This window comes from Haliaeetus albicilla, chromosome 30, assembly GCF_947461875.1.
Source record: "Haliaeetus albicilla chromosome 30, bHalAlb1.1, whole genome shotgun sequence".
NCBI lineage: Eukaryota > Metazoa > Chordata > Aves > Accipitriformes > Accipitridae > Haliaeetus > Haliaeetus albicilla.
This window is the reverse complement of record NC_091512.1, coordinates 99,655-116,614: the sequence shown is the minus strand read 5'-3', so window position 1 is coordinate 116,614 and position 16,960 is coordinate 99,655. Positions and strand designations below refer to the sequence as shown.

The 16,960-nt window shown below is 59.4% G+C and overlaps 2 protein-coding genes across 2 annotated transcripts; both read right to left on the bottom strand.

The window, feature by feature from the left end:
- Nucleotides 1-7,641: 7,641 nt before the first annotated feature.
- Nucleotides 7,642-9,498, bottom strand: LOC138683042 (golgin subfamily A member 6-like protein 2). The gene is made up of 2 exons (XM_069774562.1): nt 8,753-9,498; nt 7,642-8,689 (listed from the first exon to the last, which is right to left on the bottom strand). Exons 1-2 carry the CDS (start codon nt 9,424-9,426, stop codon nt 7,744-7,746), a joined length of 1,620 nt encoding a protein of 539 aa, XP_069630663.1. The 5' UTR covers nt 9,427-9,498; the 3' UTR covers nt 7,642-7,743.
- Nucleotides 9,499-9,977: 479 nt separating this feature from the next.
- On the bottom strand, nt 9,978-11,945 carry LOC138683044 (3 beta-hydroxysteroid dehydrogenase type 7-like). Its single transcript, XM_069774565.1, has 2 exons — nt 11,541-11,945; nt 9,978-10,142 (listed from the first exon to the last, which is right to left on the bottom strand). Exons 1-2 carry the CDS (start codon nt 11,924-11,926, stop codon nt 10,130-10,132), a joined length of 399 nt encoding a protein of 132 aa, XP_069630666.1. The 5' UTR covers nt 11,927-11,945; the 3' UTR covers nt 9,978-10,129.
- Nucleotides 11,946-16,960: the final 5,015 nt, after the last annotated feature.

Sequence of the window (16,960 nt, the reverse complement as noted above, 5' to 3'; positions counted from 1 at the left end):
ATAGATCCCCTTAAGGACCCCCCCAGCCCCATAGCTGCCCCATAGATCCCCCCCAGCCCCATAGATCCCCTTAAGGACCCCCCCCAGCCCCATAGATCCCCCCCAGCCCCATAGATCCCCTTAAGGACCCCCCAGCCCCATAGATCCCCCCCAGCCCCATAGATCCCCTTAAGGACCCCCCCAGCCCCATAGCTGCCCCATAGATCCCCCCCAGCCCCATAGATCCCCTTAAGGACCCCCCCAGCCCCATAGCTGCCCCATAGATCCCCCCCAGCCCCATAGATCCCCTTAAAGACCCCCCCAGCCCCATAGATCCCCTTAAGGACCCCCCCAGCCCCATAGCCGCCCCATAGATCCCCCAGCCCCATAGATCCCCTTAGCCCCCCCCCAGATCTCTCCCAGCCCCATAGATCCCCTTAAAGACCCCCCCAGCCCCATAGATCCCCTTAAGGACCCCCCCAGCCCCATAGCTGCCCCATAGATCCCCCCCAGCCCCATAGATCCCCTTAAGGACCCCCCCAGCCCCATAGCCGCCCCATAGATCCCCCAGCCCCATAGATCCCCTTAGCCCCCCCCCAGATCTCTCCCAGCCCCATAGATCCCCTTAAGGACCCCCCCAGCCCCATAGCTGCCCCATAGATCCCCCCCAGCCCCATAGATCCCCTTAAGGACCCCCCAGCCCCATAGATCCCCCCCAGCCCCATAGATCCCCTTGCCCCCCCTCCCCCCCCCCAGCCATGACCCCACTGTGGGTGCTGGTTCTGCTGTGGGTCCCGGGATCTGTGGGTCACCCCACGGCGTCGCCCCGAGACTGGGCCCCCCCCTGCGGGTTCTGCCTGTGGGTAATGGTGGGACTGGGAGCACTGGGAGGGGTCATGGTGGTGGCGGGGGGGTTGCTGTGCCAATGGTTTCTGCGGGGGGGTCCTCCCCCCCCCCCAAAAGCCGAGTTGTGGGGTGCCCCCCCGCCGCCGCCGTGGGGTGACGAGGAGCCCCGCCCACTTTCTCCAATTTGGGGACCCCCCCCGGGACCCCCCCAGCCCCACGTCACCCTCCGGGACATCGGGGACTTTTTTCAGCGGGGGAGGGTGTAGGTGCTCCCCCTCCCCCCCCCCAAAAAAAAAAAAAAAAAAAAAATTTCCACGGGGCACCCCGAAACCGCCAATTGGGACCCATGGGGGGGCCTTGAAACTGACAACGGGGGGGGATTGTGCCCTGAAGCCACCAATCAGGAGCCACGGAGCGCCCCCCCAATCATGATGTCAGAGCATGGAGGTACCACCCCTCCCCCCAAAAAAATCACCAATCGGGAGCTGGGGGGGGGGGACTCCTGAAACTCCCAATAAGGAGCCATGGGGGTCACCCGAAACAGTCAATCAGGATCTTTGGGGTGCACCGAAGCGCCCAATCAGAATGAAGCTGTGGGTCGTCCCCCCAATCAACCAATCCTGGGACACCTGGAACCACCAATCAGGAGCCCTGGCGCCTCCTGACCCAGCCAAGCAGGACTGTGGCCTAAACCGGGATCGATGGGGAACCCCGAAACCGCCAGCAGCTCCCTGGACCTAATGGGGTGCCCCGAAACCGCCAGTGTCTCGTAGGATCTATGGGGCGCCCCAAATCCGACGGCATTTCCCCGGATCTATGGGGCTCCCTGAATCTGCCGGAGTCTCCCCAGCTCTATGGGGGCTCCTCGAAACTGCCATCATCTCCCCAGATCTCTGGGGCTCCTCGAAACCGCCATCATCTCCCCAGATCTATGGGGCTCCTTGAAACTGCCTTCATCTCCCCAGCTCTATGGGGCTCCCTGAAACTGCCAGCATGTCCCCACATCTATGGGGCCCCTCAAAACCGCCAATGTCTCCCAGGATCTATGGGGCACCCTGAATACGATAGTGACTCCCAGGGCCTATGGGGTGCCCCGAAACCGCCAGTGTCTCGTAGGATCTATGGGGCGCCCCAAATCCGATGGCATTTCCCCGGATCTATGGGGCACCCGGAATCTGTCAGCGTCTCTCCAGATCTATGGGACACCTCGAAACTACCAGCATCTCCCCAGATCTATGGGGCTCCTTGAAACCACCTTCATCTCCCCAGATCTATGGGGCTTCTTGAAACCGCGATCATCTCCCCAGATCTATGGGGCTCCTCAAAACCGCCGATGTCTCCCAGGATCTACGGGGCACCCTGAATACGATAGTGACTCCCAGGACCTATGGGGTGCCCCGAAACCGCCAGTGTCTCGTAGGATCTATGGGGCGCCCCAAATCCGATGGCATTTCCCCGGATCTATGGGGCACCCGGAATCTGTCAGCGTCTCTCCAGATCTATGGGACACCTCGAAACTACCAGCATCTCCCCAGATCTATGGGGCTCCTTGAAACCACCTTCATCTCCCCAGATCTATGGGGCTCCTTGAAACCGCGATCATCTCCCCAGATCTATGGGGCTCCTCGAAACCGCCGATGTCTCCCAGGATCTACGGGGCACCCTGAATACGATAGTGACTCCCAGGACCTATGGGGTGCCCCGAAACCGCCGGTGTCTCGTAGGATCTATGGGGCGCCCCAAATCCGACGGCATTCCCCCAGATCTATGGGGCTCCCTGAAACTGCCAGCATCTCCCCAGATCTGTGGGGCTCCTCAAAACTACCATCATCTCCCCAGATTTACAGGGTGCCTTGAAACTACCAGCATCTCCCCAGATCTATGGGGCTCCTCGAAACCGCCGATGTCTCCCAGGATCTATGGGGCACCCTGAATACGATAGTGACTCCCAGGACCTATGGGGTGCCCCGAAACCGCCAGTGTCTCGTAGGATCTATGGGCCGCCCCAAATCCGATGGCATTTCCCCGGATCTATGGGACACCTTGAAACTACCATCATCTCCCCAGATCTATGGGCCTCCTTGAAACCGCCTTCATCTCCCCAGATCTATGGGGCGCCTTGAAACTACCATCATCTCCCCAGATCTATGGGGCTCCCTGAAACCGCCATCATCTCCCCAGATCTATGGGGCGCCTTGAAACTACCATCATCTCCCCAGATCTATGGGGCTCCCTGAAACCGCCATCATCTCCCCAGATCTATGGGGCTCCCTGAAACCGCCATCATCTCCCCAGATCTATGGGGCGCCTTGAAACTACCATCATTTCCCCAGATCTATGGGGCTCCTTGAAACCGCCATCATCGCCGAAGCTCGATGGGACACCCCGAACACCGTAGCAACTCCCAGGATTTTTGGCGAGCCCCGAAATTGCTCCTAGCCCCCCTAAATGTGTGGGGCGGCCCCCCCCCCACCGTGATCTGTGGGGTGGGGGGGGCCCCGCCCTGGGTGGCGCTTCCCCGCCCGCGCGCCCGCTTCCTGCCTACGCCACGCTCGCGCCATTTCCCCCGCCCCCCCCCCAAATAACGGCCGCGGACACACAGGTACCGGGGTTGGGGGGTCCCGGGGGGGGGTGTGGGGCACCCAAGGGTGCTATGGGGCGGTTGGGGGTCCCAAGGAGGGAATTTGGGGGTCCTAAGGGAGGGGGGGGGTGTGGCACCCAAGAGTTTAGGCGGGTGCTATGGGGCTCTTGGGGGACCCAAGGGTGCTGTGGGGAGTTTGGGGGGGTCCCATGGGACTTAGGGGGCACCCAAGGGTGTCACGGAGGAGCCAAGGGTGCTGTGGGGAGTTTTGGGGGGGGGTCCCAAGGGACTTAGGGGGCACCCAAGGGTGCTGTGGGGAGTTTTGGGGGGGGTCCCAAGGGATTTAGGGGGCACCCAAGGGTGCTGTGGGGAGTTTTGGGGGGGTCCCATGGGACTTAGGGGGCACCCAAGGGTGTCACGGAGGAGCCAAGGGTGCTGTGGGGAGTTTTGGGGGGGGTCCCAAGGGACTTAGGGGGCACCCAAGGGTACTGTGGGGAGTTTTGGGGGGGGTCCCAAGGGATTTAGGGGGCACCCAAGGGTGCTGTGGGGAGTTTTGGGGGGGTCCCATGGGACTTAGGGGGCACCCAAGGGTGTCATGGAGGACCCAAGGGTGCTGTGGGGAGTTTTGGGGGGGGGGTCCCAAGGGACTTAGGGGGCACCCAAGGGTGCTGTGGGGAGTTTTGGGGGGGGTCCCATGGGATTTAGGGGGCACCCAAGGGTGTCATAGAGGAGCCAAGGGTGCTGTGGGGAGTTTTGGGGGGGGGTCCCAAGGGATTCAGGGGGCACCCAAGGGTGCTGTGGGGAGTTTTGGGGGGGGGGGTCCCAAGGGACTTAGGGGGCACCCAAGGGTGCTGTGGTGAGTTTTGGGGGGGTCCCAAGGGTGTCACGGAGGAGCCAAGGGTGCTGTGGGGAGTTTTGGGGGGGGGTCCCAAGGGATTCAGGGGGCACCCAAGGGTGCTGTGGGGAGTTTTGGGGGGGGGGTCCCAAGGGATTCAGGGGGCACCCAAGGGTGCTGTGGGGAGTTTTGGGGGGGGTCCCATGGGATTTAGGGGGCACCCAAGGGTGTCATAGAGGAGCCAAGGGTGCTGTGGGGAGTTTTGGGGGGGGGGTCCCAAGGGATTCAGGGGGCACCCAAGGGTGCTGTAGGGACATGGCCCAGGGTGGGGGGTCCCAAGAGGGACGTGGGTGTTCCGGGCATTTGGGGGGGGGTCCCAAGGGTGCTGTTGGGCACCTAAGGGTGCTGGGAGGGTCCCATGGGTGCTGTGGGGACCCCCCCCCCCCCCCAGGGTGACACACGTGTGTGTGTCCCCCCCCCAAATCCCGTGACGTCCCACAGGTCCCAGCCCGGGGGCGATGGGGGGCCACCCCCCAGCTCAGGTGGCCGTCACCCTCTGCGCCCTCCTGGTTGCCCACGTCGCCCCTTTCGACTTCACCCCCCCGGGTGTCCCCCCCCCGGGGGCCACCGGGGGCTCTGAGCTGGCCACGGTGGCCACCAGGTCGCCGGTGGCCACCGCGGACTACCAAACACCTCCAGCGGCCACCATTAGCCCTGAATCGGCCGTGGTGGCCACCGGCGGCCTCTCACTGGCCTCGGTGACCCCCACCGGCCCCAAGATGTCCCTGGAGGCCACGGCCACCGGCCACCAGCGAGTCCCGGTGGCCGCCACGGGCCACCAAATGCTCGTGAAGACCACCAAGGGGCAGCGAGCAGCCTCAGAAGCCACCGTCGGCCTCCAGGCAACTTTGGAGGCCGCCGCTGGCCACCACTCGACTTTGGAGGCCACCGCGGCCCAGCAACCAAGCCCAGAGACCACCATGGGCCACCGACCATCTTGGAAGACCACCATGGGCCACCAACCAGCTTTGATGACCACCGTGGGCCACCAACCAGCTTGGAAGACCACCGTGGGCCACCAACCGGCCTGGAAGACCACCGTGGGCCACCAACCAGCTTGGAAGCCCACCACGGGCCACCAACCAGGTTTGATGACCACCATGGGCCACCAACCAGCTTTGATGACCACCGTGGGCCACCAACCAGGTTTGAAGACCTTCACGGGCCACCAACCAGCCTGGAAGACCACCGTGGGCCACCAACCAGCCTGGAAGACCACCGTGGGCCACCGCTTGGCCCCGAAGGCCACCGTGGCCTCCTACCCAGCGTCCCACCTGCCGACAGGCCCGCCAGCCGCCCGGCACACCTCGTGGCGGTGGCTGGTGGCGGCGGTGGCCGTGGCGGCCACGTTGGTAGCCCTGGGGCTAGTGGCGGCGGCGTGGTTCCGTTACCGACGGCGCCGCTCGGGTTCCACGTCCTTCGGGCCGTGGGCCGGCCCGGCTCAGCTCCCCGAGGATGACGGGGGGGGGGCGACCACCCAACCTTTGGTGGCCACCGTGGCTACCGGGCAAGAAGTGGCCACGCTCAGCACTTTCCAAGCCACCGCCGATTCGGTGGCCATGGAAGAGCTACCGGGGGACCCTCCCGTTAACGGAGACCCCGGCGGCCGGGATTTATCGGCCCCCCCTTCCCCGAAATAACCGCCGTGGCTTCCTGTTGACGGGGGGGGGGGGGCGGGGCAGGAAGAGGACCCGGGTGGGGCTCTTTGCATCGTTTCCGTCGGCAACCTGTGATATTTCTCATATTTTTTAAAATTTTTTTTTTTTTTTTTTTTTTTTTTTTTTTTGGGGTGGGTTGGGTGTGTAAATTTCTTTTTTTTTTTTTTGGGGGGAGGGGTGGGTGGGTTGGGTGTGGTTTTTTTAAGATATTTAATAAAATCGTCACGGGGCGGGGCCGAACCCGCTACGAGGAACTTGGGTTTATCCCCCCCCGCCTTTTTTTTTTTTTTTTTCATTCCCCACCCTCATCTGTCACCCATGGGTGACTCACGGTGCTGAAGGCTTCCCCCCCACACCCCAACTAATTAGCCTAATGAGCCACCCTGAGGGTTCCCGCCCCCCAACTGGGAAGACCCCGCCCCATGGCCGCCGAGGTCGATGACATCATTTCTCCAGCGCCAGAGTTTATTGAAAGTTCGCGGCGGGTGGGGATCGTGCCCCAAAATGGGCTGAACCCCCCCCCCAAGTTTTGTCCCCCCTCAAAGGGAGGCTGGGTGAGGGAATCCAAGATGGCCGCCGTCACAGCCCTGCCCTGGCCAAGATGGCTGCCCAGGCCAAGATTGCGCTGCCGGACCCAAGATGGCCGCCGGCTCGATGCCACGGCGGTCTCCTTGCTGCTGACCAAGCCAAGATGGCCGCCCAAATGCTGCTGGGGCGGGGAAGGGGGAAAGCGACCCAACATGGCCGCCAGCCACACAAGATGGCCACCGGCGCAGCCACACAAGATGGCCGCCGGCGCGGCCACATGAGACAGCTCACGGCTACCGCCAACCGCTCCGGGCCCGAGCCAAGATGGCCGCCCAGCGGGGCAGAACCAACCGGCTGCCCAAGCCAAGATGGCCGCCAGCAGCGAGAAGCTCGTTTGGCCGCCGCTGCCCCGCCCAATTTGGCCACCGACGCTCCCCGACAGGCCGGGCCAGTATGGCCGCCCAGCCCTCCCAAGCCAAGATGGCCGCCACGCCCCAGACAGGCTGGGCCAGTAGGGCGGCCAATTGCCGCCAGCCTGCGGTCGAGCAGCCCAAGATGGCCGCCGAGGAACCAAGCTGGCGTGACCGCCCCAGGGCTCCAGTGACGCAACTGGGCTGGGGACCACACCCAGTATGGCCACTGGTCTTCCCGGAGGTGGACCAGTATGGCACTGCCTGCCCCAAGATGGCCGCCCTTGGCCTTGCCTGCCCCAAGATGGCCGCCCTTGGCCCTGCCTGTCCCAAGATGGCTGCCCTTGACCCTGCCTGCCCCAAGATGGCCGCTCTCAGCCCTACCCGCCCCAAGATGGCCGCCCTCGTCCCACCCCACGTGCCAACCTCCCCGCCCCGCCCCAAGATGGCCGCCCTCGACCCGCTCCACCCCAGCGTGGATGCCCCCAGCCACGCCAAGCCAAGATGGCCGCCCTTGGCCCACCCCACACACCCGACCCACCCCAAGATGGCCGCCCTCCGCCCCGCCCACCCTCCCCTGGCTGCCCTCGGACCCGCCTACCCCAAGATGGCCGGCCTCGGCCCCGCCCACCCTAAGATGGCCGCCCTCGGCCCGCCTTGACAACGACGCCCGCCGCCCGCTCCTCCTCCCCAAGATGGCCGCCCGCCCCAAGATGGCCGCCCTCGCCCCCGCCCGCCCCAAGATGGCCGCCCTCCGCCCATCCCGCCCCACGATTGGCGCCCTGGAGCCGGCCCGGCCCAAGATGGCCGCCCCGCCCTGGCTCCGCCCGGCCCAAGATGGCTGCCCTAGACGGGCCCCGCCCTTCCCCGGCCCCGCCCGCGCCAGGCGCGCGCGGCGGCCATGACGGCGGCGGCGGCGACGGCGACGAGGGAGACGGCGGCGGAGGCGGCGACGCCCAGGAGGGCGGCCATCTTGTCGGCGGGGGCGGGGAGGGCGCAGGCGAGGGGCGGGCAAGGGGCGTGGCCCGGGCGGCAGCCAATGGGGGCGGCCGTCACGGCGGGCAGCTGCCGCCAGAGCACCGCCCACAGGAAGCCCCCCTCCCCCGCCGCCAGCATGGCCGCCGCCCCCGCCCCCAGCCACACCCGCCAGCGGCCGCGCCCGTCATGGCCGCCGAGGGCGGGGGGCAGGGCGGGTAGGCCGGGGGAGGGAGGGGCGGAGGCGGCGGCCATGTTGGCGACGGGGGTTGGGCGGCGCCGGGCGGCCATGTCGGATCGGGCAGGTAGGCCACGCCCGGCGGCCATGTCGGATCGGGCGGGCGGGCGGCGGGCGGCGGCCGCGTCGGATTGGCCGGTCCGCCAACCCGCCTCGCTCTCGTGGGCCGGGTGGCGCCGGGCGGCCATCTTGGATGTTCCGACCGGGCGGGGCCAGGCGGACGCATCCGATTCGTCCATCCAGATGAGGGCGCTGCTTTCGTCGGCGGGGCGGGGCCGGGCGGCCATCTTGCTTCTGACGCTCCCTCGGCGCCCGGCGGCCATCTTGTCCCCACCGCCGCTTCTGCCGGCCATGTTGGCACGCCCGGCGGCCATGTTGGCGCGCCCGGCAGCCATGTTGGTGTGCCCGGCGGCCATGTTGGCGCGCCCGGCGGCCATGTTGGTGTGCCCGGCGGCCATGTTGGCATGCCCTCCGCACCAGGCGGCCATCTTGTAGCCACACCCGGCGGCCATCTCGTCCTCGCTGCCGCTCCCTTCGCCGCCGCCTTCTCTGTCCCACCCGGCGGCCATGTTGGCGCACCTGGCGGCCATGTTTTCGTGTCCTTCAGCCAAGTTTTCGTGCCCGGCGGCCATGTTGGCGCACCTGGTGGCCATGTTGGCGCACCTGGCGGCCATGTTTTCATGTCCGGTGGCCATGTTTTCGTGCCCGGCGGCCATGTTGGCGCACCTGGCGGCCATGTTTTCATGTCCGGTGGCCATGTTTTCGTGCCCGGCGGCCATGTTGGCGCACCTGGCGGCCATGTTTTCGTGTCCTTCAGCCATGTTTTCATGTCCGGCGGCCATGTTGGCGTGCCCGGCGGCCATGTTTTCGTGCCCGGCGGCCACGTTTCCGTGCCCGGCGGCCACGACGGCGCACCCGGCGGCCACGACGGCGCGGCCGGCGGCCATGTTGGAATCGCCGCCGCCTTCGTCCCCTCGCGGGGGTCGGGCGGGGGGGTGCAGGAGTCGGAGGAGGGTGATGGGGAGGAGGGCGAGGAGGAAGGAGAGATTCCAGAGGGCGGCCATGGGGGCGGGGAAATGCCGGTCGTAGCAGAGGGCGGCGCAGAGGCGACGCAATCCCGGGGCGGGCGGCGGCGGGGCGTGGCCGGGGGAGTCCCAAACGCAGAGGAGGTCGTGGGGGGGTCCCCGCCAGACCCCCCGAGCGAAAGCCACGGCCAAAAGGCGAAAAGCCAAAAGGAAATACCAACGCCCGGCCCCGGGGGGGGACAGGATCCCCCAGACCACGTGGAGCAACGCCTGCGCCGCCCCCGACGCCATCTAAGGGGGGGGGGGGGGACAGGGTGACGCCCAGGAATTTTGGGGTGCCCCACCCAACCCCTCCCCCCCCCCCAAAAAAAAAAAGGGACGCTGTTGTCCCAAACCCCCCCCACCCCGGGGAGTGAAATTTGGGACACCCCCCCCCCCCCCGCAAGGGACCCAGGTATTCAGGATGCCCCCCCCCAAAAAATAAAAAAAAAAAAAATAAAAGGGATCTGGGCGTGGCCGGGGGGGTGCCACACCCCAAAATCCCCCCTTGACCCCGCCCCCACAAGGGACACGCCCCCCCCCCCCCCAAATTCCCAAATTCCAAAATTTTGGGGGCCCCCCCCCCCCGTACCTCCCGTCCGTCTCGTTCTCCCTCCTCTTCCTCAGGGCGGAGGCCGGAAGCCGAAGGGGTGGGGCGGCCCCGCCCAAGCCCCGCCCATTCAGGTGCGCCTGTCCCCCCCCTTCTCCAGGCCACGCCCCCAAGGAGGGGTGGGACGACGACGACGCGCGCACCCCCCCCCCCCCTCCAGCGGCGCGTCCCTTTAATTGGCCGGCGGAGGTAATGAGATGCAAATGAGCATGATAATGAGGCGGCGGGGTGTAAAAGCTGGGGGGGGGGGGAGGAGACCCGGAGCTGGATCCTGGGCGGGGTCCTGGTCGTAGCCAATCGGAGGGCGGAGGCGGGGCCGGTTGGGGGGCGGTGCCTGGGGCTGGCTCAGGGGGTGGAGCTGGGGAAAAGGGGAGGGAAGAAAACCCGGATCAGGATCGGGATTGGGAGGCTGAGCCGAGACCCGGCCCGGATCGGATCCCGGGATTTGGGGTCGGAGGTAAGACCCGGCCCGGATTGGATCCGGTCCGGATTGGATCCTGGGATTTGGGGTCGGAGGTAAGACCCGGTCGGGATCAGATCCTGGGATTTGGAATCGGAGATAAGACCCGGCCCGGATCGGATCCGGTCCGGATCGGATCCTGGGATTTGGGGTCGGAGGTAAGACCTGGCCTGGATCAGATCATTGGATCAGGGTCGGAGCTAAAACCTGGCTCGGATCAGATCCTGGGATTTGGAATCGGAGATAAGACCCGGCCCGGATTGGATCCTGGGATTTGGGGTCGGAGGTAAGACCTGGCCTGGATCAGATCATTGGATCGGGGTCGGAGCTGAAAACCCGGCTTGGATCGGATCCTGGGATCGGAGCTAAAACCCGGCCTAGATCATATTTATAGGATTGGGGTCGGAGCTAAGACCTGGCCCGGATCAGATCCTGGGATCGGGGTCGGAGGTAAGACCCGGCCCGGATCAGATCCTGGAATCAGGGTCGGAGCTAAACCCCGGCCTGGATCATATTCTGGGATTGGGGTCAGAGCTAAGACCCGGCCTGGATCATATTTTGGGATTGGAGTCAGAGCTAAGACCCGGCTTGGATTTGATCCTGGGATCTGGGTCAGAGCTAAAACCCGGCCCGGATTTCACTTGGAATTGGGGTCGGAACTAAGACCTGGCCCGGATCAGATCCTGGGATCGGGGTCGGAGGTAAGACCCGGCCCGGATCGGATCCTGGGCTTGGGGTTGGAGCTAAAACCCGGCTTGGATCGGATCTTGGGATTGGGGTTGGAGCTAAAACCCGGCTTGGATTGGATCTTGGGATTGGGGTCGGAGCTAAGACCCGGCCCGGATCGGATCCTGGGATTGGGGTTGGAGCTAAGACCTGGACCGGATCAGATCCTGGGATTGGGGTTGGAGCTAAAACCTGGCCCAGATTTCACTTGGGACTGGGGTCGGAGCTAAGACCCGGCCCGGATCGGATCCTGGGATTTGGGGTCGGAGCTAAGACCTGGACCGGATCAGATCCTGGGATTGGGGTCGGAGCTAAGACCCGGCCCGGATCAGATCCTGGGATTTGGGGTCGGAGCTAAGACCCGGCCTGGATCATATTCTGGGATCGGGGTCGGAGGTAAGACCCGGCCCGGATCGGATCCTGGGATCGGGGTGGGAGCCAAAACCCGGCCCGGATCACTCGGGAGCCGGGGTGTAGGGAGCAAAACCCGCCCCGGATCGCGCACGGGACCGGGATGGGAGCTGCAAGGGGGCGGGGGGGGGGACGGGACACAGGGAGGTGCGGACTCACGGCGCATCGAGCTGGCGGATCCAGGCGACGGTTCGTCGCCGAGCCTGTTCCCAGGAGAAGAGGGGCCGGTAGCCGAAGCGGCGCTGAGCCTTGTCGGTGCGGACGCTGAAAGGGGTGGAAGCGACGGCCAGGGTGTAAGGGTTGAGGAGGGGGGCGTAAGGGCAGAGGGGCCGCAGCAGGACCCTCAGGGCGGCGTTGAGGCGAGCCAGGAGGGCCAAGAGGGCGGCGGGGGGCCGGGGACCCCCGAAGCGAAGGCCGGCGGGTCCCAGGAGCATCATGTTGAAATCCTCGTAAGCGGCGTAGGGGGAGAAGTCGTAGCAGAAGAAAACTTCGCCGGCGACCGTCTGCGGTTGGCAGCGAGCCGCCCGGGCCGCCAGGACGTGCATCCAAGCCACGTTGCCTGCGGGGGGGGGAATACGGGGGGGGGAAAAACACAAAAAAAGGGGGGAAAACACAAAAAAAGGGGGGGGAACACAAAAAAAGGGGGGAAAACACAAAAAAAGGGGGAAACACAAAAAAAGGGGAAAAACACAAAAAAAGGGGGAAAACACAAAAAAAGGGGGGAAACACAAAAAAAGGGGAAAAAAACCACCAAAAAGGGGGAAAAAACCACCAAAAAAGGGGGAAAAAAGGGGGAAAAAAAAGGGGGAAAAAACACAAAAAAAGGGGGGAAACACAAAAAAAGGGGGAAAACACAAAAAAAGGGGGAAAAACACAAAAAAGGGGGAAAAAAACACCAAAAAAGGGGGGAAAAAGGGGGAAATACACCAAAAAAGGGGGAAAAAACCACCAAAAAAGGGGGAAAAAAGGGGAAAAAAAAGGGGGAAAAACACAAAAAAAGGGGGGAAAAAAGGGGAAATACACCAAAAAAGGGGGAAAAAACCACCAAAAAAGGGGGAAAAAAGGGGAAAAAAAAGGGGGGGAAACACAAAAAAAGGGGGGAAAACACAAAAAAAGGGGGAAAAAAACACCAAAAAAGGGGGGAAAACACAAAAAAAAGGGGGAAAACACAAAAAAAGGGGGGAAACACAAAAAAAGGGGGGAAACACAAAAAAAGGGGAAAAAAACCACCAAAAAAGGGGGAAAAAACCACCAAAAAAGGGGGAAAAAAGGGGAAAAAAAAGGGGGGAAAACCACAAAAAAAGGGGGAAAAAACACAAAAAAAGGGGGAAAACCACAAAAAAAGGGGAAAACACAAAAAAAGGGGGGAAAAAGGGGAAATACACCAAAAAAGGGGGAAAAAAACACCAAAAAAGGGGGAAAAAGGGGGAAAAAAAGGGGGAAAAAACACAAAAAAGGGGGAAAAAACACAAAAAAAGGAGGGAAAACACAAAAAAAGGGGGAAAACACAAAAAAAGGGGGGAAAAACACAAAAAAAGGGGGGAAACACAAAAAAAGGGGGGAAAAAGGGGGAAATACACCAAAAAAGGGGGAAAAAACACCAAAAAAGGGGGAAAAAGGGGAAAAAAAAGGGGGGGAAAACACAAAAAAAGGGGGAAAACACACAAAAAAAGGGGGGAAAACACAAAAAAAGGGGGAAAACACAAAAAAAGGGGGAAAAAAACACCAAAAAAGGGGGAAAACACAAAAAAAGGGGGAAAACCTCAAAAAAAGGGGGAAAACACAAAAAAAGGGGGGAAACACAAAAAAAGGGGAAAAAACACCAAAAAAGGGGGAAAACACAAAAAAAGGGGGGAAAAACACAAAAAAGGGGGGAAAAAAGGGGAAAGAACAAAAAAGGGGGAAAAAACACCAAAAAAGGGGGAAAAACACAAAAAAAGGGGGAAAAACAAAAAAAAGGGGGAAAAACACAAAAAAAGGGGGGAAAAAAGGGGAAATACACCAAAAAAGGGGGAAAACACAAAAAGGGGAAAAAAAACACCAAAAAGGGGGAAAAAGGGGAAAAAAAGGGGAAAAAACACAAAAAAAAGGGGGAAAAAACCACCAAAAAAGGGGGGAAACACAAAAAAAGGGGGAAAACCACAAAAAAAGGGGGAAAACACAAAAAAAGGGGGAAAAACACAAAAAGGGGGAAAAACAAAAAAAAGGGGGGGAAGGGGGAAAAACACAAAAAAGGGGAAAAAAACACCAAAAAAGGGGGAAAACACAAAAAAAGGGGAAAAACACAAAAAGGGGAAAAAACACAAAACAAGGGGAAAAGAACACAAAAAAGGGGGGAAAACACAAAAAAGGGAAAAAACAAAAAAAGGAGAAAAAACACAAAAAAGGGGGAAAAAAACACAAAAAAGGGGGAAAAAACACAAAAAAAGGGGGAAAAAACACAAAAAGGGGGAAAAACAAAAAAGGGGGAAACACAAAAAAAGGAGAAAAAAACACAAAAAAGGGAGAAAAAACACAAAAAAGGGGGAAAAACACAAAAAGGGGGCAAAAAACAAAAAAAAGGGGGAAAAAACACAAAAAAGGGGGGGAACAAAAGAGGGAAAAAAACACCAAAAAAGGGGGGAAAAAACACAAAAAAGGGGGAAAAAACACAAAAAAGGGGGGGAACAAAAAAAGGGGGGGGAAAAAGGGGAAAAAACAAAAAAAGGGAAAAAACAAAAAAAGGGGGAAAAACACAAAAAAGGGGGAAAACACAAAAAAGGGGGAAAAAACACAAAAAAGAGAGGAAAAACAAAAAAGGGGGAAAAAACACAGAAAAAGGGGGAAAAAAACACAAAAAAGGGGAAAAACCACAAAAAAAGGGGGAAAAGCACAAAAAAGGGGGAAAAAACCAAAAAGGGGAAAAAACACAAAAAAGGGGGGAAAAAAGGGGGAAAAACAAAAAAGGGGAAAAACAACAAAAAAGGGGGGGAAGGGGGAAAAACAAAAAAGGGAAAAAACAAAAAAGGGGAAAAAAAAAGGAAAAAAACCCAAAAAAGGGAAAACACGGGGTGAAATACGGCGGCCGTGGGGATTGGGGATTTTGGGGATTTTTGGGGCTTTTGGGTTTTTTTGGGAGTTTTGGTTTTTTTTGGTTTTTTTGGGGTGGGTTTGGGGTTTTTTGGGTTTTGGGGTTTTTTGGGGGTTTTTTTTTTGGTTTTGGGGGTTCTTTTGGGTTGGGGGGTTGTTTTGGGGGGTTTTTTTGGTTTTGGGGGGTTGTTTTGGGGGGTTTGGGGTTTTTTGGGGGGGTTTTTTGGTTTTTTAGGGGTTGGGGGGTTTTTTGTTTTGGGGGGGTTTTGGGGGGGTTTTGGGGGGTTTGGGGGTTTTGGGGGGTTGGGGGGTTGGTTTTTTTTTGTTTTGGGGGTTTTTTTTTGTTTTGGGGGGTTGGGGGCTTTTGGGGGGTTTTGGGTTTTTTGGGGGGGTGCATTTTGGGGGGTTGGGGGGGTGGGATTTGGGGTTTTTTTTTGTTTTTGGGGGGTTTTGGGGTTTTTTGGGGGGGTGGGGGGGGTTGTTTTTTGGTTTTTTTGGGGGGTTTTGGGGGGTCTGGGGGGGTTTTTGGTTTTGGGGGGTTTTTTGGGTTTTGGGGAGGGTGGGTTTTTGGGGGGGTTGTTTTTTGGGGGGGTTGGGGTTTTGGGGGCTTTTGGGGGGTTTTGGGGGGTTGGGGGTTTTTGTGGTTTTGGGGGTTTTTTGGTTTTTTTGGGGGGGGTGGGTTTGGGTTTTGGGGGTTTTTTGGGTTTTTTGGGGTTTTGGGGGGTGGGGGATTTGGGTTTTTTTTGTTTTTTGGGGGTTTTTTTGTTTTTGGGGGGGTTGGGGGGGTTTTGGGGGTTTTTTTGGTTTTCTGGGGGGGTTTTGGGGGGTTTGGGGGGGGGTTTGGGGGGGTTGGGTTTTTTGGGGGGGTTGGGGGTATTTTTGGTCTTTGGGGGGTTTTTTTGGTTTTGGGGGGTTTTGGGGATGTTGGGGGGTTTTTTTGGTTTTGGGGGTTTTTTGGTTTTGTTGGGGGGGGGGTTTGGGTTTTGGGGGTTTTTTGGGGGTTTTGGGGGGGGTTTGGGGTTTTGGGGGTTTTTTTTGGTTTTGGGGGGGTTTTGTTTTTGGGGGTTTTGGGGGGTTTTGGGTTTTTTTTTTGTTTTGGGGGGTTTTTTTGGTTTTCTGGGGGGGGTTGGGGGGTTTTTTGGGGTTTTTGGGGGGGTTGGTTTTTTGGGGGGGGGTTGGGGGTATTTTTGGTCTTTGGGGGGTTTTTTGGTTTTTGGGGGTTTTGGGGGTTTTGGGGAGTGGGTTTTTGGGAGGTTTTTTTGGGTTTTGGGGGTTTTTTGGTTTTGGGGGTTTTGGGGGGGTTGGGGGTTTTTTTGGTTTTGGGGGTTTTTTGGGTTTTTTGGGGGGGTGGTTTTGGGTTTGGGGAGTTTTTTGGGGTTTTCGGGGGGTGGTTTTGGGGGTTTTTGGGGGGTTTTGGTGGGGTTTGGGGGGTTTGGGGTTTTTTTTTGTTTTTTGGGGGGGGTTGGGGGGGTTTTGGGGGGTTTTTTGGTTTTGGGGTTTTTTTTTGTTTTTTGGAGGTTTTGGGGGTTTTTTGGGTTTTTTGGGGGGGTGGTTTTGGGTTTTGGGAGTTTTTGGGGTTTTTGGGGGGGGTTGGTTTTGGGGGGTTTTGGGGGTTTTGGGGGGGTGGGGGTTGGAGGTTTTTTTTGGTTTTGGGGGTTTTTGCTTTTGGGGGGGTTGGTTTTTGGTTTTTTTGGGGGGTTTTGGGGTTTTTGGGGGTGTTTGGGGGTTTTGGGGGGGTTGTGTTTTGGGGGGGGTTTTGGGGGTTTTGGGGGGGTGGTTTTTTTGGGGGGGGTTGGGTTTTTTTTTTGTTTGGGGGTTTTTTGTGTTTTTGGGGGGGTGGGTTTTGGGGTATTTTTGGGGGTTTTTTGGGGGGAGTTGGTTTTTTTGGGGGTTTTTGGGGGGTTTTGGGGGGTTTGGGGGGTTTTTTTGCGTTTTTTTGGGGGGGGTGGAGGTTGGGGGTTTTTTTTGTTTTTGGGGGTTTTTTTTTTGTTTTTTGGGGGGGTTGGGGGGTTTGGGGGGTTTTTTGGTGTTGGGGGGTTTTTTTGGTTTTTGGGGGGGTTTTTGGGGGTTTTGGGGGTTTTTGGGGGGTTGGGTGTTTGGGGGGGTTTCTTTTGGTTGGGGTGGGTTTTTTGTTTTTGGGGGGTTTTTTTGGTTTTTGGGGTTTTTTTTGGCGGGCTTGGGTTTTGGGGGGGGGTTGGGGGTTTTTTTGGGGGGTTTTTGGGGGGTTTTGGGGGGTTTTTTGGTTTTTTGAGGGGTTTTGGGGTTTTTGGGGGGGTTGGGGTTTGGGGGGTTTCTTTTGATTTTTTGGGGGTTTTTTTTTGGTTTGGGGGGGTTTGTTTTTTGGGGTTTTTTGGGGGGGTAGGGGGGTTTGGGGGGTTTTTGGGGGGGTTGGGGGGTTTTGGGGGGTTTTTTGGGTTTTTTGAGGGTTTTGGGTTTTTGGGGGGGTTGGGGTTTTTTTGGGGTTTTTTGGGTTTTTGGGGGTTTTTGGAGGGGGTTGGGTTTTTTGGGGG